Here is a 21,297-nt window from a genome sequence, read left to right as displayed (position 1 = left end):
CTGGTGTGCACACCTTGGCCAACTGGTTGCAGTATAATATATAATAGTACTTTACAAATTTTCTCAATTTCCATTTTTTAAATATCATTTCATCTCCAATGAAAAGTCAGAAGCCCCACAATGCGCATTGACTCATTTCTCCCCTAAACGAAATCATTGTGCTTGTGCCAAATTAACTTGGTGCTTCCTGCTGATGTGTAAGACCCACTGACAACTCATGGAGACTTATTATTCAGCAACCCCTCTTTCCTTTCACTTTTCTCATGCCCCTCTCTCCACGGTTGCAAATCAGGAGCGGTAGGAGGAAGAATAAAGTCCATTCATCCTCATGTGGCCCCCAGTGTCTCCACCCACAGGAGCCCGGGTCAGAGTCCAAAGCTAGTGCACCAATCTATCAGCCAACAGTTAAAGTGAAGTCACTTCCTGTCAGATAAAATATCCGTCTGTGCTTTTAAGGTTTAAGTTCGCGATTAGAACAAACCTCAAAGAGTGCAAAACTAATTCATTTATTTTCCAAACCGCTTATCCTCACAAAAAAACTCATCAATCCACATTTGATGTAGCAATTGTCTTGTACCGCAAGAGGGAGACAAAGACCAGCAAATAACTGGGACGCAAGTTTGCGGCCATGTAAAGTTCAAATTTCTTCACAACAAAACCACACGAGTGACCGTCCTCTATCAACAAACAATACTTTTATTTATTTTTTCTCCAAGATCTTAAAATGTGCTTTTTGTGTGAAAATGGTGTGAGGTGGGTTGGAGGGTAGGAGACAGTTGATGTGCAGCTGAAAGGGACACAAAATGTAATAAAAAATGCTATTTATATCATAACATAGTCATTAAAACACACCACTGAAAACTCTTTTATCGCTTTGGAATAAATTATGTTCATACAGCTTGTTGTTGTAAAATCTGTTTTAAATATTGAAGTGATTTTGAACCATACATTTAATTTCTCATAGTGTCCACGATGTCCATCACCAAATTTATCCCATCACACAATTAAACCCATAGTCACTCGCCAATTTATTAAGTGCACGTGAACTCTTGTGCCGTGAAATGCTCGCAAACAATTAGCTGAAGAATTCTATGAAAGAAAACACATGGAGCAGGACTATTGTATTCCACTGCATTCATTGTCCCGTCGCAAACAGAAAGGCATGAAGCGAATTCCAAACGCAACGCACGGGTGCATCCCTAAAGTGCACATATGCAAAGTGGGGACAGCTCTGAGGGAAATGTGATCAATCACATGTAAGTATGAGGCAGTGATGACACCAGAATGCAATTACTAGGCCTGAACAATTCATCAAATTTAAATAAAAATAAAATCAAATTTGATTCATTTTCAAATTGTTCAGCGCTAGTTTACACATGAATGAAGTCCATACAAAAGCCATCAAAATTCCTCTTATAATATAGAACGCTCTTCTAGAAATACTTCTTATTCCTTTCAAAATTTGTCTTCACGCTAAAAAGGCAATCCAGGTGAATAAAATATTAAATTTCTTGACGGTCAATCACATCGCATTCGAAAACCAAAATAAAGCACGATAAAATAATAAGAAAATAATTAAGGGAGTGGGTGATGGATTAAAAAAAAGTTCAAAAGCAGCAAAGGAGACAACAGAGGCACGAAATAAAAGCGAAATATCTCAGTCAGCAAAAAGGTCGTTCAAACAAAACCTCATCCCATTCTTTCTAGAATAATCCACTGAACAGGGGCTGCCACTTTTTTGCACGGGGAATTTGGACGCCACCTATCAAAGGGAAGCGTGAACTGCATTTATGCCGAGTCGGGCTCACAATTCAATATTGGAGAAAACAATACGTTCTCGTTCACCCTGTTTTTCCACATGGCAAATAAATAAAAAGAATGTAAACAGTTGTGATCGATGGAAGGCGTCATGCAGGACACGAGGGAGTCGGCTCTACTTCTACGCGGAGGGGTTGGGCGGCCACAATTGGAGAGAGGTGGCGCTGTCGGACGACGGGACTCCGGCCCTACTCGAACTTGACGCCCAGCTTCTCGGTGTTGAGCAGGTAGAGGCTGTCGTCGATCAGGAAACTGGAGCCACCAATGCATACTTGTTAACCATTCCAGACGTCAATCATCTCTTTGAAATATTTGACCGTATTAGTTGGAGGAAGCGGCCTGACCTGTAGAAAAGGAAGTGCACGGGGATGGTGCTCAGGTGCCAAATGGCATGCGCGTCCAGGACCCACCGATAAGGCGGAAAGTCCAGCAGCTCCAACAGGGCCAGGCCGTGAAGCAGCACAACCACCAGGCCACACTTCCACCAGTACGGCAGCGTCCGCCGGTTGCTCCAGCACCAGCACAGCCACCACAGCAAGTTCACCATACCTTCAAGTAAGAGCACAAGAATGGATCCTAAACGGTCACCTATTAGCTACTCGGACCTGGTCTTTGTCATACCAAAGAAGGTGTTGGCGGCCATGTTGTAGCCATAGTCGAAACGGACAAAGGTCAAGTAGGAAATGTGTGACGTGAATGCCAAGATGAGCACCACCCCCATGATGCTGGACACCCACGGGTGCTTCAGCCCCAACGTTCTGCCAAACACAAGTGTCATATCTTAAGTCCATTTGTTTTGCAGCAACTCCAACGCTGGAAATTACCTGACACAGCACAAGTAAATGGAGTAGAGAATGACTGCAGTAGCACAGAAATAGTCCATTTTCTGCAAGAGAACACAAAAGTCCAGATCAAGGTTGAGGGACATGCTTCATTTTTCTCCTGTCAGGACTAAACCGAAGCCTGGTTGCCACTGGAGTCCTTGAATAGCTTGTTACCTCAGTGAGGAAGGTGTCGCGAGTGTGGAACACCGTGGACCAGAACCAGGCATTGAGCGACACCTGTGAACACAAACACAGCGTCATCTCGTTAAAAAAAACAAAAACTCCCTGCTTCCTTTTCTGCAATAGTGTTAAATAGCGAGACCAGAGAAAAGGCGTTGATGGTGTGGAACATGGGGCTCTGCCGTGGCACGGTGCTCCGGTAGCGCAGCAGCATGAGAAGGCACGCCAGGCCGTTGAGGAGAGAGGCCAGGGCGGACGCCGGCTCCTCGAAGCACAGGAAGCGTGTAAACGGCCACTGATCAGGACAAAAATGGCCAATCAAAACTCTCCAAAGCAACGTTGATATCCACTTCAATCACAAAAAGAGATTTCGAACCTTGCCGTGGAACTGGGGGACCTCGTAGCCTCCAGCCTGGTAAAGACCCACGGTGGTCCACATGCACTCATAGCGACAGTCGTCTCGACAAGTCCAACCTGGAAGACAAATAAAAGTCCTTTCTTCATTGACCTGTTGCCATTTATCGAGCAGAATAATAATGTCGAATTGCAAACATTTTGGAAAGTTGAAATTGGGATCCAGCACTGGTGATAACGCTCCTAACAATAAACAATAAGAAACACCATAAACCAAAGAGGTCATCATGGTTCAATGCATCACTTTTGCAACACCTTGCTAGACAAGAAAAACCTGCTTTCAACTTGTGCAGCGACACCACCAGGCCATACAGTTTAGTTTTCTCCGCAAACAAAACTACTTCAAGTTATCCTCAAAAAGCCTCTGAACAATATGAATACAAAAGCAATTGATGTGTTTTGTTGTGAAATTTCTTCAAGGCTGACCATGTTTTAATCATGACCTTTGGGTACATGATTATCTTTCCCCATTCAAACCAATGAAAATTAGATGAATACGAAAATCTGCCGTTCCGGATCCACGAGTATCTTCTATCTATGGGTTCACGAAATATTTGACTTTAGTCCTGAAATATGACTGACGAGCCCTTGAGCTGAAATAGTATGAAATGTGGATGAAATATACACACGAAGCAAAACAGCTGACAGCCAAAACAACAACACCTTGGACAGCTCACCTGTCAGCGCCATGTACTGCGGCTGGACTGCCTGGTACCACCGTAGCCGAACTCCGGTGCAGTTGTTTTGGACACACTGACTCACACAGTCCCGGTACACCGAGTCTTTGTCGCCCTGGGAGCCCACCACGGTGGTCGCTGACATGAGCAGCACGACGACCACCACCGAGGCCGCTCTGCCAGATGTGCAGCGGGGGGGGCGCAGCGAGGCCATGGTCGTGCTAGTGGATCTTGGACCGGCGGTGGCACTCACAAAGGCACGGCGAGGCGGCAATGACATGGAGGGATTCCGGAACAAACAGTCCACATTACCAAATTGCCATTTCTCCGTGAGCAAGTGCTTTTGCAGTGGTGATGGTCTCGTCGGGGAACCGCCAGTCAAAGGGGTCCCCCACCCCCTGGCCTTTGAAAAAACGTCACAATTCATGCATAACGTACTTCCGGTCAGAGTTTACAAAGTAAATGCTAACTCATGTTGTTTACCCTAATGCTTTATTCCTTCATCTGAGTCTAGCCATTTATCCATCCATTCATTTAGCCTGTTCAGGTTCGTGGAGGGTGCTGAAGCCTATCCCAGCTGACGTCAGGTGAAAGGCAGACTGCTCGCCACCCAACACCGGTACACGTCAGCCATTCTCATAGTTGTTTTATTTTGAAGAGGCTTTTTGTTCCGAATCTGTACTTCCTGCGCATACATCACGAAGGGTAAATGACGGCTCCCGGACACTCTATTAGGTACACTAACACAATCCTGTACTGCACTGTTTAACAACCTTTATGACATTACAAATTAGGCTCACGTGTTATTTTAATATCTGCTGTTATTTAGTGGAAAGAGCATATCATAATATTATTATATTTCTGCCTTTTGTCACTGGAATATGTAGATGGATGAACATCAAAATAATATTTTCAGACCAATTAAGTTAAATTGGATCATTTACCACAGACCACTCATCAATGTCCTCGTAAAATCCCGAAAGTTTAAAGCAAGAATAACATAACACGTAGGGAGAGCGATTGCGGGACAAAAATACACGTAATGCAATGGACTGCGTAATATTTTGCATTGCTCTATCGCCGTCTCGTGGCGAATGTGGGGAATCGCATGCTTAAACCATTATAAATGGTTCGAACTGGCCCGGTCCGTAATACAGCCTTGCAAACCAAAACAACACAAAACGGTACGAAATACAGTGGCTTTTATTTGTACTTCTTTCTTTGTTACAATGGACAGTCACAACAACAGGTGGGAAACAGCAGCAAGGGGAGGGGGGGCGAGGAGAGGCAAGCCAGTGTGGCTTTTCTTCCTCCCCCTTCCTCATCATCTTTCAGCATCTTTGTGGCCCCTGCAACCTGACCTGTCCTCTGGGAGAAGGAAGCGGGTGGACGCTGACTATTTTAGTGCAAAACTCCCGTTCCTCCTCCACAGGACAATTCAGAGTTGAGACAAACAGACCAAGGGGGTCAGCTTGCTTACTTGTTTCAAGTAAGAGGACCTGAGAAGGCCGAGGCAGACGGGGTGCATGGATGTGTCAGGGGGGTTGATATCATTTGGCGTGGAATTAACGTGAAGGGTTGTTTTGTTTTGCAGAGAGGCAGGTTTACTCTTCCTTTTCCTCTCCGTGTGTGATGACGTAGCAGATGTTCTTGTAGTCCACGTTGCCAGCCACATCGGGGGGGAAAGCGGCCCACAGGTTGGTCATCTGGATGGAGGACAATGGAAAATGTTGATCTTGTGGAATGAATAAATAAAAAGATCTTTGTTTGAGAACCGAGCTCACCTCCTCGGCGGTGAACCTGTCACACTGGGTGGTCAGGAGCTCCTCAAGGCTAGAGAAGTCAAAAGGTTCATCAGGTTATGTCGATTCAAGACGGAAGAATGAAATCATCTTACAATTCTTTCTTGATGGAGCCGGTGGCCTCGGGGTCAAGGACCTTGAAAGCGCTCACGATAACGTCCTCGGGATCAGCGCCTGATTGAGGAAAGTCCGCTTAACGTTCATAATGTTGTCAAATTGGCATTGGAATATTTTTAAGTTTTCAAAATCATTCAGCGGACCCTTCAGCTTCTCGCCAAACATGGTGAGGAAGACGGTGAAGTTGATGGGACCGCTGGCTTCTTTCACCATGGCCTCCAGCTCCTCATTCTTCACATTGAGTTGGCCCATAGTGGCCAACACGTCCCTCAGGTCGTCCTTGCTGATGATGCCATCTCGGTTCTGGTCAATGATTGTGAAAGCCTGCGGTGACGTGACACCAACATCAGAAAGGCACTATTCTGATCAAGCGTGCGGCTTGCCAACATCAACTTGTAAATGTTGCCCGTCTCACATTGCCCACGTGAAACCGTAGATGACATCGGACACCGTTGGGGACTTGGCAGCTGGTGGACCACTTGTTTTCTCAAGGTGTTAAAATGGCTTGGGAATGCCAGACAAGCCCGTTGCAACATTCATGCGGCCGCTCGGTATCCATGACATCTGTCACCTACCGCGCACCCCAACTCGGTCGTGACTATTCTTCTCCTTTCTGCCGTGTTCCATCACCTCCAGAGGCCATCGAGGGGGTTTTAGCCCCTTATTTGGATCTTTGTCACCCCTGACCAATCATATTGCGCAAAGTGCTTTTCATTTCAATGTGACTGTTCCTGCTTGTATTGACTGCTAATCCCACCAGCTGTTGGGCAGCATTCCAGCGGGGTCACACGGGAGGCCGACGTAACCCCTCGGCCACCTCCGGCGTCATCACTTTTATATAGTTCTGTTTTGCATGAGATGGGGAGAAGGTTACCTCCTTGTACTCCTGGATCTGGCTCTGCTCAAACATGGAGAACACGTTGGAGGAGCCGCCCTCACCCTGCTGCTGTCTCCTCTTGGCCTTCTTGGGTGCCTACCGTGCCAGGTACAATTCATGCCGATTACATTTTTGAGAAGAAATTATTTTCAAATGACTTTATTTCATCTGGACGTAGTTTGAAAAGTCCTAAAATGCTCCATTTCCCAACATGCAATCTTTAATGCGGCGAGAAGGAATTTGAAATGACGAGGCAAAAACTCACCATCTCTCAACTTTGTCGGGTTGTTGTCGGTGAAGAAGAGAAGCCTACGCCGAGCCGATGTGACTGACATGCAAGCGACGGACCCCCTTTGGGCCTTATATACCGGACCGGTGGGGGGCTAACTTTAGCCACACCATCAGGTTTGGCAGCAAAGCAGAGCTAAGGACAAAGTAAGAGGGAAAAAGAGGCGGAGCGAGGAGGTGGCGGGTCCTACGTCGGCGAACTGGCGTTCCAAAATAGGCATCGGGAAACTTGGAATGAGGTGAATTCAATGCCAACATACAGGCTGGGACTAATTATGGCCAAAGTCAAAAAAGATGAGTAGCCATGGACTGACACCAAGTCCGAAGTGACTAATGCGCCGTGCATTTTCAAGTATCATCACCTGTCTCTGCGTTGATCCGTCTTGAGTAGTAGAACCCTGAAGGATTTAGAAACACACTGAGAGATGGCACACGACTACAAGGCCTGTGATGTCGCTGAGAAATGTCAACAAGCACACAAAGCTTGTCTCGGATCATGTTGAAAAGCAATTTGTGCAATTTAGCGGCTAGAAAATGTCCAAATTGGATCAATATCTCCACAGTAAATTGGATTTGATTAGGCTTTGAGCACCTCCAACGAAGCGAGCACTGACTGAAGGTCATCGGCAGAAAGGCCTCCACTCGCTTACGGGCGGGCGAGCGAGCATGGCGAAGGTGAAAAGAGTGAGACAGAGAGAGAAAGACCATAAAAACCAGACAGCTGGACACACCAAAATAGCCGTGGCACCCCCCCCCCCCCCCCCTGCCACCATTCTCTTAGCTTCCTTCTAAAATTTGACGTCTGGGCCTGAACATGCTAAAAAAAAAAAACACTAAGAAGTCAAATATTTTTATTTGGGGAATGACTCAACTAAGAGTCTTTCCAAATTGTGTTGATAAATATGAACAAATTTCTTGTTGCTTTGGACTTACTCGCATTTTGATCAACTATGCATTTAGAACACATCTTGAAGTTTTCTTTTTTAGGATAAACAATGACACTTTTGTCAACAATAGTGTCTCTGAATGTAAATGACTTGTATTCCAGAAATGACATGACTTCCAGGTCATAAAGTTAAGAACATCGTTCATACTCCAAGGTTTGTATAACTTTGGGGTGAACTGCTCAAACAAATACGATTTAAAAAAAAAAAGTTATATCGTGTTGAGAGCGCTAATTAGTCTTGAAATGAGATTTTGAATATCGGACCAGTTCAGTCACAGCTACTCAAATCGATCAAGTTTTGTGTCACTTGGCCGGCCCGTCCGCTTCTTGACCAATCAGCAATCAGGTCCTTGACTTCCTTTCCAAAATCATCGTGTAATTTCCTAAATTCTTCCCGTGTGTCCGAACACACCAGCGACCAGTCCCCGGCGGGTGGAGCGGGCCCGTTAATCGGCGTCACGTTAGCTGTCCTCTTGGGCCACAATTTGGGCGACCTCTTAACGGTGCTTTTCAAGGGAACGGACGGAGTTTGGAGTGTCGGGATGGAGATGGCGGTGGGGCCTGCAGCTCCTGCCGGATGCCGGCTCAACGTGGACAACTGTGGGCTTCGTTGACGTCCAACATTGGAGGTGGCTGCGCCGCTGTTTGCTGGGTCACTGAACAATGCCTCTAATGTTTCTAAAGGAACAACAAAAGAGCATTTGATGTAGCTATTACCCTCCCTACATGATTTCAACACAAACCTATTAAAAAAAAACGTTATCTTCCTGTTATCACATGACGAGGTATTGAAAACACTCACCTTTGTACTTCTTCTCCAGGTCCATCACAAGCAGAGATAAGTAGCCGTGGTTAGCCGAGAGTAGGGCCTTGATCCAGCTCTCCTGGCTGGCCTGGTCCTCAGCGGCAAACTTGTAAGGACGCAGGCCCACCTCGCTCCACACCAAAGAAAAGGCAAACTGCTCCTCCGATTCGCACAGCTGAACGGTGCAGCCCTCCAGAACAATGACTCCGATGAGGTCACGGTCATCCGGATGGTCCTTGTAGAAAAGGAGGTTCCCCTTTAGAACAAACCAGCGCTTGTGATAGGAAGGCCTGATATCACCCTGCGAGACAATACTATCAGTTAGTCTGGATTTTATGCAACAGGAAGCTGAGCGGTTTTCCTGTTCAGCACTAAAAACAAAACACAACCAAAAAAATCCACAAAAACGATAGTTGTGAAGTTTTCTGCCGCCATCTAGTGGCAGAATGCCTGAGGTCTACTTGTAACTCAAACTTTTGCTCGTATTACAAATCAAAACAAGACCAAGCGACCACTATCGTGCAGACTAGCTTACCTTGATCATTTTTTTTGCTTACCTTCTTATGGAGATAGCCTTCTTTGTCCACTGGTGAATTGCTGGATTCAAAATAGGACACAACCTTCTCGTCTATCTTCATTTCATCACATCACTGGCTGCTCAGCGCCAAACCTGTTGCGACATGTCTAAGAATTACAACATGAGTCCATTTCCCCACACATAGTTTTTAAAAAAGTTGTGAAGAAGTGTTAACACGGTAATAAAGTTTAAGGTCAAACCGGAAACTGCGCTTTTCGACGACTTTTCTAAACCATATTTAAAAAGTCTTTAGAGTCATTTTTCTTGTCATCAAATTGAGTTTGTAAGAGTTTTGAAAAGTTTTTTTTGCAGAAATTACGAAACGTTCGCCATTTACCTTAACGCTGTGTGAGAAGGGCGTGTTTCGTAGAACGTCTCGTGAAAAATACAAATACGCTATAGACTGAGTGCGAGTGAACGGAAACAAGTTACACACGAGTGTTTACATCAAATTCAACATTTAAGAATTTTTCCTCACACACGTTCGTTGTTGTTTACCGCTACTCACCTGTGTGAAGAACGAAAGTGTGGTTTGGTTTCGTGTGAAGGTGGGAAACAATCACTTCCGGGTTGTGGAGCAAAATGCCCCCCCCCCCTTTCCAAAACAACTTTTTGTGTACATTTGATGGATGGATGTAAATTATACAACTTAGACAACTATGTAACTGTATCAAGAATAAAAGTGATTCCTTAATGATTGAGCACCCACCCAAATGTTTTCTTTTTTTATTCTTAACCCCTTGATGACAAGCTTATAAGGCTTGCTTGTGATTTTTTTTAAATTGCATTTTCACACTAACATTGTTTGCAATCAAACCAAAGCATCTTAATTTCCATATCTCTTCAAAACAGGTTCCTTACCAGATACAGCCTTGTTGCTTCAGTGAAATGCTGTCGTCAGGCAACGGTGGGTGCATAATTCTAAATTTGTCCGTGAGATGTTGTTGGTCAGTGTGCAAATCTTCAGTATGCTGTCTGCTTGGGCCAAGAGTCTCTGGGGTACAGCTGTTAATTTATTGCACATGGTATCCTTGTATTAACGCTTGAGGCAAAGTTACATCTACCAAGGAGGTGTTAGCAGGTGCTTGTCTGGCTTTTCTTAGTGCTTGTGAAGCTCTTTTATCACTATCTATGCATGAACTTGCAGATGACACTCATGGGAAAACAAAGCATGCTTTAAAATGTGATTGGGGGGAGGGGGGGGGGAATGGCAGAAATAGTGCATTTATGCTGGAAGTGAACATTTGAACATTAGTTCCAAAAATACTGTCGGCCTCCAAGTCACGGCTGTGCCTCCACGGCCACTTCCTCGAAGAGACACAGCAGGTTTTTTGGCCCGAAGCCAGGTTGGTTGTCTGAGCGGCTGCGGTTGGGTCGCTGTGAGGACCGTCTGCCCTGCCTGGAGTCCAGACGCTCAGTGTGACTTGGAGAATTGTGCGTGCGTGTTGTGCAGCAGTCAGTGGAGTGGAGGTTGGAGGGTCCCCGGACTTCGTTAGACGGGGACCAGTCAACTGAATCCAGGTGAAGACTCCGGTCGACGTCCCCCGGGGAACATCGGAGCGGAGTGGACGTATTTTTCAAACCCAGTGTGGATTTCATCCTGTTGGAGAAGAGCAAAAAGTTCAAAACCTTTGAATTTCTGTGGCAAATTTGCAAATGCTGATATTTTTTTCCACACTTGAACACATTAAGACATAATGAGAAGAGGAAAAAAAAAAAGACAATGGGCAGATTTCAATATGCTGACCTGCCAGAGAAGCTCGGGGAATCATCCGTTCCCACGGATTCCACCAAGAAGGGCTGGTCGTCCTCAGAGCTGTCGCCATGCGAGGTGCAGGGGGGCAACGTGGCCTCCCTGCTCCAGTTGTCTTTGGGGGGAGTGCAGGGTGCTGGCGCGCTCCAGCCGGGAAAGATGGCCAGGTAAAGAGAAGAGAAAAGTCGACGGCCATAGCCTACCACCATCTAGAAACAAAAGCAAAAAGCAGGACATGCAATGTAACGGAGCAAAAGTCTGGAATGTTTTCCCAAATTACCTGGCAGAAGAAGCCCAAAGTCAGCATGGTTTCTGCCAACATGAGGTAAGTACGTCTCTTCCATCTGCGTTTTCTCACTGCGGGCAGCGCGAGAAGCTGACGTACTGTCGGCCTGTCAGAAGGCTCTGGACAAAGCATCATCTGAAGAACTTTCCGAAGGTCCGATGAAAGCCCTGCGTAAATATTCATCTTTTAAAACTTTGCTTCTGGGAGGGGGAAAAAAATATCTATATAATACAAACTTACCTGTCGCGACCTCAGGGAGGCACCCTTGTCTGAGTTGCTGCCAGCCCTCCCCACCATTGGGGACCTCAATATTGCATGCAAGCTCCAGAATGGAAACACCCAAACTAAAAAGGAAACAAGATGATGTTCGATACCCCATTATATAAAAACATATGACTTCTCATCGATGTTATTGAATGTGTACCTGAAAACATCTGCAGCAGGTCCATATTCCCCGCGGAGGAGCTCTGGAGCCATGTACCTGGGATCTCCTCCGCGGTCATCTTCTCTGACTTTCTCTAAGTTGCTCTCTTTCATCTCCAGCAGAAGCCCAAAGTCGCCCAGTTTGAGCCGCCCCGAGGCCGTGACCAGCACGTTGGCGGGCTTCAGGTCCATATGAACGAAACTGCGAGAGTGCAGGTGGTCCAGCGCCAAGAGGAGGTCGCACAAGTACCACCATGCTGCACGCTCATCTGTGTCAACCAGGAAGAGAATAACACAACAGTGTCAAACTAGAACATCAGAAGACTTTTACATGTTTGTTTGAGTGACTATCTCATCGATTCATCCAGTTAACTGAATAAACTTATTCTTATTAGACTCATCCACCCGGAGGTACGTGTGACATCAAAATGGTGGAGCCGCTCCCTACCGTTCCCAGGAGTCTGGCTCTCTGCATGGAGCAGCAAACTGGTGTGACAAAGTTCCGTCTGAATGTACAGCCGGCCGCACTCCTCCCAGGCGGCGACCAAGTTGAGGATGTGGGGGTGCGGGCAGACTCGCTCGTGGTTCCTCGCCTCCCTCACCTTGTGGTTCCTGTCATTGTTGCCCCTGTAGCGACTGAGCGAGCGTTTGACAGCATACAGGCGGCCATCCTTGTTATTTTGAACCTAGGAAAGAAAAGATGACATGGTGCACTTTTTTAACTCCTCGAGGTTTGACTTTGTCACCCGCTCACCTTGTAGACTTCACCAAAGGAACCTCTCCCCAGCAGGCCCAGCCTAGTGAAGCACTGATTGAAATAGGACTGCTGCTTTTTGGGGTCGTACGAAGATTCCGGAGGGGGCGACTGGTTGAGAGAATCGGACAAGGGTGTCCACGTGGACGCCTTTTGGGGGAAGTGGTGGCTCCGGGAGAGAGACTCCTTGGATGGCGCCAGAGTGCGCGTCAGGGTCGGCGCCAGCGGCGGTAGAGAGCGTGTCATGAGATCAGGGGAGGAGACAGAGGAGTTGGATGTGGATGAGGAGGAGAAATGGTGGCGGCGCCTTTTCAAGGGGAAGGACTGCTCCGCGTGGGCAAAGTGGGTGGGGAGCGGGAGTACTCGGGTCACAGGGGTTTCCACGCCTAGTGACATCATCAGCTCCTTTCTTTGAAGTCAATGCTCTGCAAGTGAAAATAACAAGTGACTGATTGGTTAAATGCATTTGACATGCAAAGGAAGGCTCCGGTCAGACAGGTCTGCTGTAGAAAGAAAGCAGGCCAGTGTTACTGGTATCACTGATACGGATACTGGGACACCTAGTGTTCATATTGGTAAACTGCTGGCACTGATACTGACATCTTTTAAAACGTGCACATTTAACATAATGGTCAAATGAAAATCAAAGAGATTTCCACAGGCAGTTAACTGCAAGTGTGACGTGCTTCTGTTTACTAACTTGGTAAAAGACAATAAATCCAAAATGCAATAAAGACAGAACAACAACAACAGAGATGTTTTGAATGTAAACCCGCGATAGCTCCAATGACGTTCAGTGGAGCAAAGTTTAGATTTGACGGTTCTTTAAGTGTCGTTACATGTAAGATATCTTTTATACTGACCACAAGCCATCATAAATATGAACAGAACGTATTCCAAACAAACAGAGACGTCCACCCAAGTCCAGCAAGCGGTGAAGCGACGTCGTCGTGTTATTATATATTCCACTTGAATTCTCGGCCGGACACTAGCGAATACAATATGAAGATCACAGCCTGGTGCTCGCCGCGGATAATCATATTGATCATGCCTCAAAATGTCGATGCGCTCAACACATGAAGCTAACTCGCGCCAAATTCTGAAATAAAATCGACGTAAGCGACGCGCACTGGTGTTTTGTGAATTCGACGTAGGCATTTAATTTCACGTAAAGGCGCGCATGCGCAGTGAGTCTGGGGCTTCTGCTGCACTACTGGGCTGGCGCATCGGGCTAGCTAGCTGTTAACTTGAGATGGTAAGTGGGTTATTTTAATCACATTAGTTGTCATTTGAGTCTCTCGTTGGGTAATGGAGATTAATCTTCAGTGGGCGGTGTCAAAAGTACGACACCGATGGAGATTAAAAAGGCTGAGTTAGGGTTTTAATCGCGAGTTTATGCTATATTTGCTACGTTAGCTTCGGGCTTCCCATTTACAGATAGCGAGGTAATTTACCCCGGCTAACCTTGGGGGTGATGTCATTTGACTCGAGTTAAATATTAAAAAATAGAAACAAATAAAGCGCCAGACTTTATGTTGGAATTTACTCTTTCTAAATGTTGATGTCTATTTGTGAGCTGGTTGTCAACATTTAGCTGACAATTGCTAGCTATTGGATTCATGCCAGAAACTGGTGCTCACCGGATGAATTTCCTACACGACTTATAATTAGAGTACTCGAAAACTATTTGGCCTACCTAACTTGTTATTTGAAGACACTTGTCAACTTTTTTTCCCCCCGCAACAAACTAACTAGGTTCAGGATAACTTATCTGCAACCATTAGATGAAACATGTACACATACCCTGTCAGAATATGACTGATAACTGAATTTATTGTTTTTATAACAGGATGTGTTCTTAATGATCCGGCGTCACAAGACCACCATTTTCACAGACGCCAAGGAGTCCACCACAGTGTATGAGCTAAAGCGAATCGTTGAAGGAATTTTAAAGAGACCACCTGAGGACCAGCGGCTCTACAAAGTGAATTGACTGCCTTTTCCCAATTTCCAATTGAACACATTCTGAAGCTGCAAAATAATTTGGTGACTGATTTCCACTGTGACTTCACAGGACGACCAGTTGCTGGAGGACAGCAAAACTCTGGGAGACAGCGGATTCACCAACCAGACTGCCAGACCACAAGCACCGGCTACTGTGGGTCTGGCTTTTCGAGTCAATGGTATGTTAACAGCCAGAAAAGTAGGGTGGTTTTTGTCAAGCAATGTGTCAAAATTTCAAAGTCAGTCCAAGTAGCTGAAACACAGAAAAGTGGAGAGATGTTGTCTTGCTAATCTCCCTGGCCATCCAGCATTGGCTGTTGAAAGAATGTTGCAATATTTACAGTTTTTTTGTTTTTTTTTGTGTTCTGCCACAAACTTTGCTCTCTTCCTTTTTAGTTTCGGTTTATATTCTTACAGCCCAGTGACAGGTAGAAAAGCTGTACGTTTAGATATTTATTAAAACACACTTTTGATAAATTTCACATCTACTGTAAGTTACTCAGGAATGTTAGAGTTCTTATAATATTAATATTGTGTAAATGTGTTCAAATATAAGTTATTTAAAGCTCCTGTTCATTAGCGTTAAAGTGCCAAGATCTTTTTTTTTTTTTTATAATTGTTTTGATTGTAAACACTTTTCTCTCCTATGCCCTGCAAGACGAGATGTTTGAGCAGCTGCACATCGAGGCCTTCTCCAGCCCCCCAGAGCTCCCCGATGTGATGAAGCCTCAGGACTCCGGTAGCACTGCCAATGAACAATCCGTGCAGTGATGTGCGCCCCCGTCCACCAGGCGACGCACTTGTGGAAGTCGGTGTGGGTGCGGGGCGTGTGTGGGATTAACTGCAGCGAAGAAGTCCTGGGCTTGAGGTTATGTAGTGTTATTTCAGTTGAGGAACGGGGACATTATGGGTAACGGCGCCCGTCCATGTTACCATCATGCTTTCATCGCAGCACCCCCCCCCCCCCCCGTTCCAATTGTCTTTACGTGTCAAGTTTTTCGCTTGGGTTCCGCTCTTTGCTTTGGAAAGTGCGAATGTATGCGTGTGCGTGTGCGAGTTATTCTAATTATTTTCATTCATAATTTTGGAGGAAAAATAAAAGTGCAAGTGTAGTAGTCCTTTTTAGAAGTAACCTGCATGGGTAAGGAGTGTGGCGTGTAACTGGGCAAACTGCATGACCCGAGGGCTTTATCTTCACACAAACGGATGAACGTGTTCTAGTTTCCTTATTTCAGGTCTTCCAGTTATGTTCGACTCCTTTCTGGTGTCTCACCAGGAAAATTGTCTTTTTTTTTTTTCACCCCCCCTCCCCGTGTGGTCACTGTATTACTTCTCTGTACATTTCCCTTAGACCAAAGGCGGGTATCTCTCGGACACCGGAGAAAAGCTATTTTCGGAGATTTTTGCCACAAAGTTCTGGAAATTGTTCCGCCACACGTCATCCTTTTTCAACAACCCCTCCATACAAAAATACCCTGTAACTGTGAGCTTGCTTAATTAAAGGTTTTGCGTTTTTGTTTTTTTACAATTCTGTCTTTTTTTTCCCCCTCAAATATGGACACTCAAAAGTCACTTCAAAGTGTTCTGTCGTATAATTTTTTTTTTAGTTTATTTGCTCTCAGGTGAGAGGCGGGCCACGCCCCGGGCTGGTCGCATCAAGACAAACCGCACTGTAAATCTCATACATTAAAACAACACAAGGTATTACAAATCCTTTTGAAGGTATGTTTTGTCTTGCAACTGTTTAAAATAAATAAACTATTTAATATTGTAACCACTGTAACATGCACAAAATCATTTGTAAGTTGGTCATGAAGAGAGAAAAGATTTTAGTTTCAGAGCAACTCCAAGGATATTTTTCTGCATTTTGTCCAGATATTTAGAATTTAATGTAAGTCTATAAACATAAATACATATTTCTCCTGACAATAGTTTGCGCAGCTCGCATGCAGCGCCACTTAAACTAAATTTGTCTCTCTCTCTCTACAGCCAGTCATGTAGTGACATCATGTGTCCAGGGAATGCGGGCTGGGAACCGCATTTTTTTTTTTTTTTTCCCCTCCTCCTCCTCCCTCCCTTCAGTTAACGCCTTCCCGACTGAGAGGAGGCAACACAGGAAGAGGGAAGGAGTAAGTGGAGGAAAAAAAAAAAAAAAAAAGGACGGGACGCCCTCCTCTTCCTCCTGTGTGGGCGAATAACGGTGCATGAGAAGTTATTGCAGCCAGACAATAGCGCCAGTTGAGTCTCTATTCCAGGAGCCAAGCTGGGGTGTTCCACCATGGAAGATTTGGGTAAGTATCGAGACTGTTGTTGTTCTTCCAAAGCTGTGGACGTGCATCTTTGATCTTCAGCTGTCCGGGCAGGAAATTAGCTCTGTGCTGACGCTGGTTTGCCTGATTTCTCTTCCCCTCGCTACCATGTAAGCCAACAATGTTTTGTGTATCTCAAGAAAGTTGGTGTCCGATGATGGTTTGTGATATGCTCCCATCCAGCCGCTCTTCTTTGTCTTGTGGAGCATGCACACGCGCCTAATGCAAGCTTTGGGAAATGACAGCGTGATGGATTGAGTAAGCTCTCGACTTATTTTCCCCAAAGCCACAAGACACTTCCTCTTGTTCCCGAAAAGCAAAATGAGAAGGTGGGGAGGACGGTGCCCGCAAATAGCCCAAGGCCGTGCTTCTACTACTTCCCCCAACAATAGCCCGCCAAGCTGTATGAGAATAGAAATAGGCCTTTATTTTTATTTTTATTATTATTATATTTGGACTATTCTTCCCATTGAGTCTGCTTTTTGGAGTGCCACAGGGATGCAGCCAAGCGAAACTCAGCACATCTGGATTAGATTGGCCAGTCAGACTGGTTTGTAGTAGCCATGTTTGGTCCACTTTTTGCGCCCACCCCCCCCTCGCTCAAATATGTACTGTTGTAAGTTAATGTGTTGAGAGAGGAAGCTGGTCGCAGCGGCCAAGACAAACAATTTGGATAGGCCTGCTCTAAATATGGGCAAAATTCCCTTTGGGAGAATTTTACCTCCTTATATGAGCAGACTGAATGAGAGGAGGGGAGGGGAGGGGGGGGCGGTTGTAGATTATGCACATGATCCTCACCACACTGTGAATCATTTTGGGTAGATGAGCAAAGACGGGAGGAATGCCACTTCAATCGAACACATTAGAGATTTTTTTGGGAATAGTAATATGCAATAAGTGATGTCAAATGTTGTGGAACAGATTTGATGCCAAAATGAATGACTCATCGGTACATAGAGAAGCGAGAAGATGATGTCATGCAGTTGCAGAGCCACAAGTGTGCGAGAAAGGGGGCGGGGATGTGGAATGAAATGCAATGCCAAAAACTCTTCCTCCTGCATCCTTTCCATGATTGTTTTTCATATGAGGTTGTGAAGCTGTCTCATTTCTCCTCAGGAGTACCTGAGCCGCTTAACTACCCTCTCAGTCCTCGTATTGTTGTCTTTGGTACGTAACTGTCTGTGCATGTGCTTTCTTCTACGTCCCGTCTAGCCGCATGTTGTCTATCTGTTCTCGGAAAGATTATTTCCGCCACGACATCACCACTCCTTGCATTTCCCACCATCATTCCAGGTGATAATCCGTTTCTTCCGCACAGATGCTCTCCTGGCTGATTTGGAAAGCACCGGCTCCCCCCTCGCTCGTTGCCCGGTCCTGCTTACGTCCGATCCGCCGGCAGCGCACACTGATCCGGCCGTGCAGAACCCCGCCGAGGTCCGCCCACCGCCACCCGCCTACACCCCACAGCAGGTACTTTCTTTTTATATTCCTGAAGATCTCAAAGGTCTGTAAAATAAATCTGTTGTCTCAGACGGTTTCTGCAGCCATGAAGTCCTCCCAAAATTCCAACCCAGACAAACTATACAGGTAATTTTTTTTTCTCTCCTTGTGTTTGTTCATCATTGTGCCGCACACTCACTCACTCACGCATTCACTTCTTACAGCACGGTGTGTAAATCCCGTTCTCCTCGCTCAGCCGATCCGCCTCCTCCTCCAGTTCCTCCAGCCTTCTCCTCCTCCTCGCTGCTGGGAGGAGGTCTGAGTGAATTGGACCATTTGCTACAGGAGCTGAACGCCACCCAATTCAACATCACAGGTCAGCACGTGTGAAACATTTTCATCCAATATCGTACGTGCTAGTACACTCAGTCTTTGTCCTCGCTCGGAAGACAATTCAGCCAATTCTTATCACATGAACATTTTTCAGATGAGATCCTGGCCCAGTTTCCCACTTCTAAAGAGGATAAGATGAAGGATAAGGACTCCACTGTCTCGAAGTAACACCAAATTGATTTAATTTGTTCCATTTTATGTCATTACAAGCCAAACAGGCAACATGTGTGAGTTTATTAAAATGCTCGACTTTCCCCTCAGCTCTGCAAAGCCCTCCGCCACATCCGCCACGCTGGAGTTGGACAAACTGATGGCGTCTCTCTCAGACTTCCGTGTCCAGAGCACAGTAAGTCGTCATTTAAAAAAACAACAATATTGCGCTACCTTATCTCTTTTTGGAAAACCATACCTTGACGTTCTAACGCTCATTGGAAAACTGTTTTTCTCGCTTCAGCCGGCTGTGCCCGTCAGTCCAATGATCATGACGACGACAACAACAACAACACCAACAACGACAGCAGTAACACCACAGCAGCCGGTTGTTCCTCCACAACCTTCATCGGGTGGCTCACTGGATAGCATGCTAGGGCTCCTCCAATCTGATTTAACCCGGCAAGGGGTTCAAACTTCTCCCAAAGGAAACTGTTCGGCCTGTCAGAAGCCCGTCGTGGGACAGGTGAGGTCCAACAGATGTGATTTTTTTCTTTTTTTTTTCTTTTTCACTCATCGTGTGTCCATCCCCCTCACACAGGTAGTGACAGCTCTGGGCAAGGTGTGGCACCCCGAGCACTTTGCGTGCACGGAATGCGAGACAGAGTTGGGCAGCCGCAACTTCTTCGAGAAAGACGGGCGGCCGTACTGCGAGTCCGACTACTTCACGCTTTTCTCCCCTCACTGCGCCCACTGCAATAAGCCCATACTAAATGTAAGAAGTCTCTCAGCGCATTCAGGAGCACAAAGTTCTCAAGATGTGTTTTATCACCGAACCAGAAAATGGTGACTGCCCTGGAGAAGAACTGGCACCCCGAGTGTTTCTGCTGCGTCAAGTGCAGCAACACGTTTGGCGAAGAAGGTACGTGAATAGCGGAAGTACAAAAGCCGAAGTCATCAATCGACATTTAAAGTAAGGAAGTGGGATGTGGTTTTCACCACCTTGTGGTTCGCAGGCTTCCACGACCGTGAGGGCCAGCAGTACTGCCAGCAGTGCTTCCTGACTTTGTTTGCCTCCCGCTGTCAAGGCTGCAGCCAGCCCATCCTGGAAAACTACATCTCGGCCCTCAACTCTCTGTGGCACCCGCAGTGCTTCGTCTGCAGGGTGAGCGAGCGCAAAATATTTGCAATTTTTTGGCTCAACGTTCACGCGGTCCTACCTACCCTTGCGCCTACAGGAGTGTTACAGCCCGTTTGTGAACGGCAGCTTCTTCGAGCACGAGGGCAAGCCGCTGTGCGAGGCCCACTACCATCAGTCACGGGGCAGCGTGTGCCAGGCGTGCCAGCAGCCCATCCTGGGCCGCTGCGTCACCGCCATGGGGGCCAAGTTCCACCCCCACCACCTGGTGTGCCACTTCTGCCTGAAGCCGTTGAGCAAAGGATGCTTCAAGGAGCAGGAGAACAAGCCCTACTGCCACCCGTGCTTCATCAAGCTCTTTGGCTGAAGACACGGAGCACCTCTCCTCCTCCTCCTCATTTGGTTTGAAATTTGATACTGTAGCAATGAGGGTAAAGCTGATCTCTTTTGTGGTTTTAAGAGTACAGTGAACCCCTGCGAAAAAGTAATGGAGACCCTGACAAGTTTTCAATTTCCTGTAGACGCCACAACATATTTCCTGGGCAGACAATGTCACTAGGTAGTGCCAAAGCAGTACTTTTTATATTCCAAGTTTTTTCAGATGATGCGTGGCACCAAGAGGCCAGCCACAAAATAGCGCAAGAATATTTGCATTGAGACTATGCTGAGCACAAAAACAGCTCATTTGTTCCTCCAAATTCTGTGAATATGCAAGGGAGCACTATACTGTAATAAATAAAATCGCCAGATAATTTTCTATTTTCAAAAAAGACGACAGCACATAAGCCCGGTGGTGTGGAATACAACTGAAAGAAGTACACTGTGATTAGAATCTAATTGTAGTCTCATGATGAAACACACCAAAAATAATGGCAAATATTTTTGTTACGTGCTTGTATTTATTACATAATGTGCTGAGTCAATTAAATATTTCAAACCAAAGATATATCAAAAAAATATATGGAAGGACTTTTCTTTTCAGAGATGCAGTTGTTACTCTAAGTTTTCAGACCAAATAAATTACTGAATGTGTTTTTATGTAGTCCGCTTCTTACAGTATATGAATAGGACCATTTAAAATATCACATGTTATATATCGGATCACATCACGTCAAAAATACTGTATGCACTTTTCCCCAAACTTCCAAAGAATAAAACGACACGTTACTTTTAAGATTTCATTTTTGTATGGCTTTATGTTTACGTGAAGTATTTATGAATATAACAATGCTTTTTATAATGTGTTTAATATTCTGTATACACGATGAGGTCAAGTATCTCAGTATGATTCTGTACCTATTAAATTGTCCGGAAAATGTCTC

At 45.7% G+C, this 21,297-nt stretch overlaps 6 protein-coding genes across 19 annotated transcripts; 2 read left to right on the top strand and 4 right to left on the bottom strand.

Annotated features, from left to right (window-relative positions):
- Positions 1 to 655: 655 nt before the first annotated feature.
- Positions 656 to 4,490, bottom strand: pgap3 (post-GPI attachment to proteins phospholipase 3). Of its 2 annotated transcripts, XM_085904809.1 has the most exons (9): positions 4,397 to 4,490; positions 3,914 to 4,316; positions 3,199 to 3,296; positions 2,965 to 3,117; positions 2,817 to 2,879; positions 2,643 to 2,704; positions 2,440 to 2,576; positions 2,163 to 2,367; positions 656 to 2,070 (listed from the first exon to the last, which is right to left on the bottom strand). In XM_085904809.1, the coding sequence occupies exons 2-9, from the start codon at positions 4,191 to 4,193 to the stop codon at positions 2,007 to 2,009; spliced, it is 1,062 nt and encodes a 353-aa protein (XP_085760935.1). In that variant the 5' UTR covers positions 4,194 to 4,316; positions 4,397 to 4,490; the 3' UTR covers positions 656 to 2,006. The 2 variants fall into 2 exon arrangements, with proteins under 2 accessions (XP_085760935.1, XP_085760934.1); XM_085904808.1 differs by lacking the exon at positions 4,397 to 4,490 and having other exon boundaries at positions 3,914 to 4,367.
- A 629-nt stretch (positions 4,491 to 5,119) lies between these two features.
- mylpfb (myosin light chain, phosphorylatable, fast skeletal muscle b) lies at positions 5,120 to 7,115 on the bottom strand. Of its 2 annotated transcripts, XM_085903243.1 has the most exons (6): positions 6,975 to 7,115; positions 6,707 to 6,805; positions 5,976 to 6,156; positions 5,811 to 5,889; positions 5,698 to 5,746; positions 5,120 to 5,619 (listed from the first exon to the last, which is right to left on the bottom strand). In XM_085903243.1, the coding sequence occupies exons 1-6, from the start codon at positions 6,975 to 6,977 to the stop codon at positions 5,518 to 5,520; spliced, it is 513 nt and encodes a 170-aa protein (XP_085759369.1). In that variant the 5' UTR covers positions 6,978 to 7,115; the 3' UTR covers positions 5,120 to 5,517. The 2 variants fall into 2 exon arrangements, with proteins under 2 accessions (XP_085759369.1, XP_085759368.1); XM_085903242.1 differs by having other exon boundaries at positions 5,120 to 5,746.
- Positions 7,116 to 7,831: 716 nt separating this feature from the next.
- Positions 7,832 to 10,322, bottom strand: LOC147039202 (sesquipedalian-1-like). 5 transcript variants are annotated; one of them, XM_085903712.1, is made up of 4 exons: positions 10,187 to 10,322; positions 9,306 to 9,418; positions 8,746 to 9,049; positions 7,832 to 8,621 (listed from the first exon to the last, which is right to left on the bottom strand). In XM_085903712.1, the coding sequence occupies exons 2-4, from the start codon at positions 9,384 to 9,386 to the stop codon at positions 8,212 to 8,214; spliced, it is 795 nt and encodes a 264-aa protein (XP_085759838.1). In that variant the 5' UTR covers positions 9,387 to 9,418; positions 10,187 to 10,322; the 3' UTR covers positions 7,832 to 8,211. The 5 variants fall into 5 exon arrangements, with proteins under 5 accessions (XP_085759838.1, XP_085759836.1, XP_085759840.1 ...); XM_085903710.1 differs by lacking the exon at positions 10,187 to 10,322 and adding an exon at positions 9,834 to 9,915; XM_085903714.1 differs by lacking the exon at positions 10,187 to 10,322 and adding an exon at positions 9,834 to 9,915 and having other exon boundaries at positions 8,746 to 8,983.
- Positions 10,038 to 13,660, bottom strand: pkmyt1 (protein kinase, membrane associated tyrosine/threonine 1). Its single transcript, XM_085903701.1, has 8 exons — positions 13,405 to 13,660; positions 12,542 to 12,966; positions 12,236 to 12,473; positions 11,789 to 12,056; positions 11,605 to 11,708; positions 11,359 to 11,531; positions 11,073 to 11,287; positions 10,038 to 10,925 (listed from the first exon to the last, which is right to left on the bottom strand). Exons 2-8 carry the CDS (start codon positions 12,938 to 12,940, stop codon positions 10,607 to 10,609), a joined length of 1,716 nt encoding a protein of 571 aa, XP_085759827.1. The 5' UTR covers positions 12,941 to 12,966; positions 13,405 to 13,660; the 3' UTR covers positions 10,038 to 10,606.
- A 3-nt stretch (positions 13,661 to 13,663) lies between these two features.
- Positions 13,664 to 16,068, top strand: LOC147039200 (elongin-B-like). Of its 2 annotated transcripts, none has more exons than XM_085903715.1 (4): positions 13,664 to 13,796; positions 14,391 to 14,525; positions 14,616 to 14,724; positions 15,204 to 16,068. In XM_085903715.1, exons 1-4 carry the CDS (start codon positions 13,794 to 13,796, stop codon positions 15,314 to 15,316), a joined length of 360 nt encoding a protein of 119 aa, XP_085759841.1. In that variant the 5' UTR covers positions 13,664 to 13,793; the 3' UTR covers positions 15,317 to 16,068. The 2 variants fall into 2 exon arrangements, with proteins under 2 accessions (XP_085759841.1, XP_085759842.1); XM_085903716.1 differs by lacking the exon at positions 13,664 to 13,796 and adding an exon at positions 13,872 to 13,986.
- Positions 16,069 to 16,223: 155 nt separating this feature from the next.
- Positions 16,224 to 21,156, top strand: LOC147039199 (transforming growth factor beta-1-induced transcript 1 protein-like). Of its 7 annotated transcripts, XM_085903708.1 has the most exons (13): positions 16,224 to 16,836; positions 16,909 to 16,964; positions 17,971 to 18,021; positions 18,173 to 18,324; positions 18,386 to 18,441; positions 18,519 to 18,670; positions 18,782 to 18,851; positions 18,949 to 19,033; positions 19,142 to 19,363; positions 19,439 to 19,612; positions 19,678 to 19,759; positions 19,854 to 20,002; positions 20,076 to 21,156. In XM_085903708.1, the coding sequence occupies exons 5-13, from the start codon at positions 18,401 to 18,403 to the stop codon at positions 20,340 to 20,342; spliced, it is 1,242 nt and encodes a 413-aa protein (XP_085759834.1). In that variant the 5' UTR covers positions 16,224 to 16,836; positions 16,909 to 16,964; positions 17,971 to 18,021; positions 18,173 to 18,324; positions 18,386 to 18,400; the 3' UTR covers positions 20,343 to 21,156. The 7 variants fall into 7 exon arrangements, with proteins under 7 accessions (XP_085759834.1, XP_085759830.1, XP_085759831.1 ...); XM_085903704.1 differs by lacking the exon at positions 16,909 to 16,964; XM_085903705.1 differs by lacking the exons at positions 16,909 to 16,964; positions 17,971 to 18,021.
- The last annotated feature ends 141 nt before the right edge of the window (positions 21,157 to 21,297 follow it).

The sequence above is a fragment of the Syngnathus leptorhynchus genome, chromosome 22 (assembly GCF_054491065.1).
Source record: "Syngnathus leptorhynchus isolate UIUO chromosome 22, UIUO_Slep, whole genome shotgun sequence".
Taxonomy (NCBI): domain Eukaryota; kingdom Metazoa; phylum Chordata; class Actinopteri; order Syngnathiformes; family Syngnathidae; genus Syngnathus; species Syngnathus leptorhynchus.
The sequence above is the reverse complement of the archived record's forward strand: the minus strand, read 5'-3'. Positions and strand labels throughout refer to the sequence as shown.

Coding starts and splice junctions, on each gene's coding strand:
- LOC147039199 (XM_085903702.1), top strand. CDS start 17,793: ATGACTCATCGGTACATAGAGAAGCGAGAAGATGATGTCATGCAGTTG. Junction 18,325..18,385: donor CCGCCTACACCCCACAGCAG/GTACTTTCTTTT, acceptor CTGTTGTCTCAG/ACGGTTTCTGCAGCCATGAA. Junction 19,364..19,438: donor AGAAGCCCGTCGTGGGACAG/GTGAGGTCCAAC, acceptor CCCCTCACACAG/GTAGTGACAGCTCTGGGCAA.
- pgap3 (XM_085904808.1), bottom strand. CDS start 4,340: ATGAATTGTGACGTTTTTTCAAAGGCCAGGGGGTGGGGGACCCCTTTG. Junction 3,118..3,198: donor TCCCCCAGTTCCACGGCAAG/GTTCGAAATCTC, acceptor TGTCCTGATCAG/TGGCCGTTTACACGCTTCCT. Junction 2,071..2,162: donor GTGCACTTCCTTTTCTACAG/GTCAGGCCGCTT, acceptor TGGTGGCTCCAG/TTTCCTGATCGACGACAGCC.
- mylpfb (XM_085903242.1), bottom strand. Junction 5,890..5,975: donor GTTTGGCGAGAAGCTGAAGG/GTCCGCTGAATG, acceptor TTCCTCAATCAG/GCGCTGATCCCGAGGACGTT. Junction 5,747..5,810: donor GGCTCCATCAAGAAAGAATT/GTAAGATGATTT, acceptor TGACTTCTCTAG/CCTTGAGGAGCTCCTGACCA.
- pkmyt1 (XM_085903701.1), bottom strand. CDS start 12,940: ATGATGTCACTAGGCGTGGAAACCCCTGTGACCCGAGTACTCCCGCTC. Junction 12,057..12,235: donor GAGCCAGACTCCTGGGAACG/GTAGGGAGCGGC, acceptor TGGTTGACACAG/ATGAGCGTGCAGCATGGTGG. Junction 11,532..11,604: donor CCTCCCTGAGGTCGCGACAG/GTAAGTTTGTAT, acceptor ATATTTACGCAG/GGCTTTCATCGGACCTTCGG.
- LOC147039202 (XM_085903712.1), bottom strand. CDS start 9,386: ATGAAGATAGACGAGAAGGTTGTGTCCTATTTTGAATCCAGCAATTCA. Junction 9,050..9,305: donor AAGGCTATCTCCATAAGAAG/GTAAGCAAAAAA, acceptor ATTGTCTCGCAG/GGTGATATCAGGCCTTCCTA. Junction 8,622..8,745: donor CCTGGAGAAGAAGTACAAAG/GTGAGTGTTTTC, acceptor TTGTTCCTTTAG/AAACATTAGAGGCATTGTTC.
- LOC147039200 (XM_085903715.1), top strand. Junction 14,526..14,615: donor AGGACCAGCGGCTCTACAAA/GTGAATTGACTG, acceptor GTGACTTCACAG/GACGACCAGTTGCTGGAGGA. Junction 14,725..15,203: donor TCTGGCTTTTCGAGTCAATG/GTATGTTAACAG, acceptor ATGCCCTGCAAG/ACGAGATGTTTGAGCAGCTG.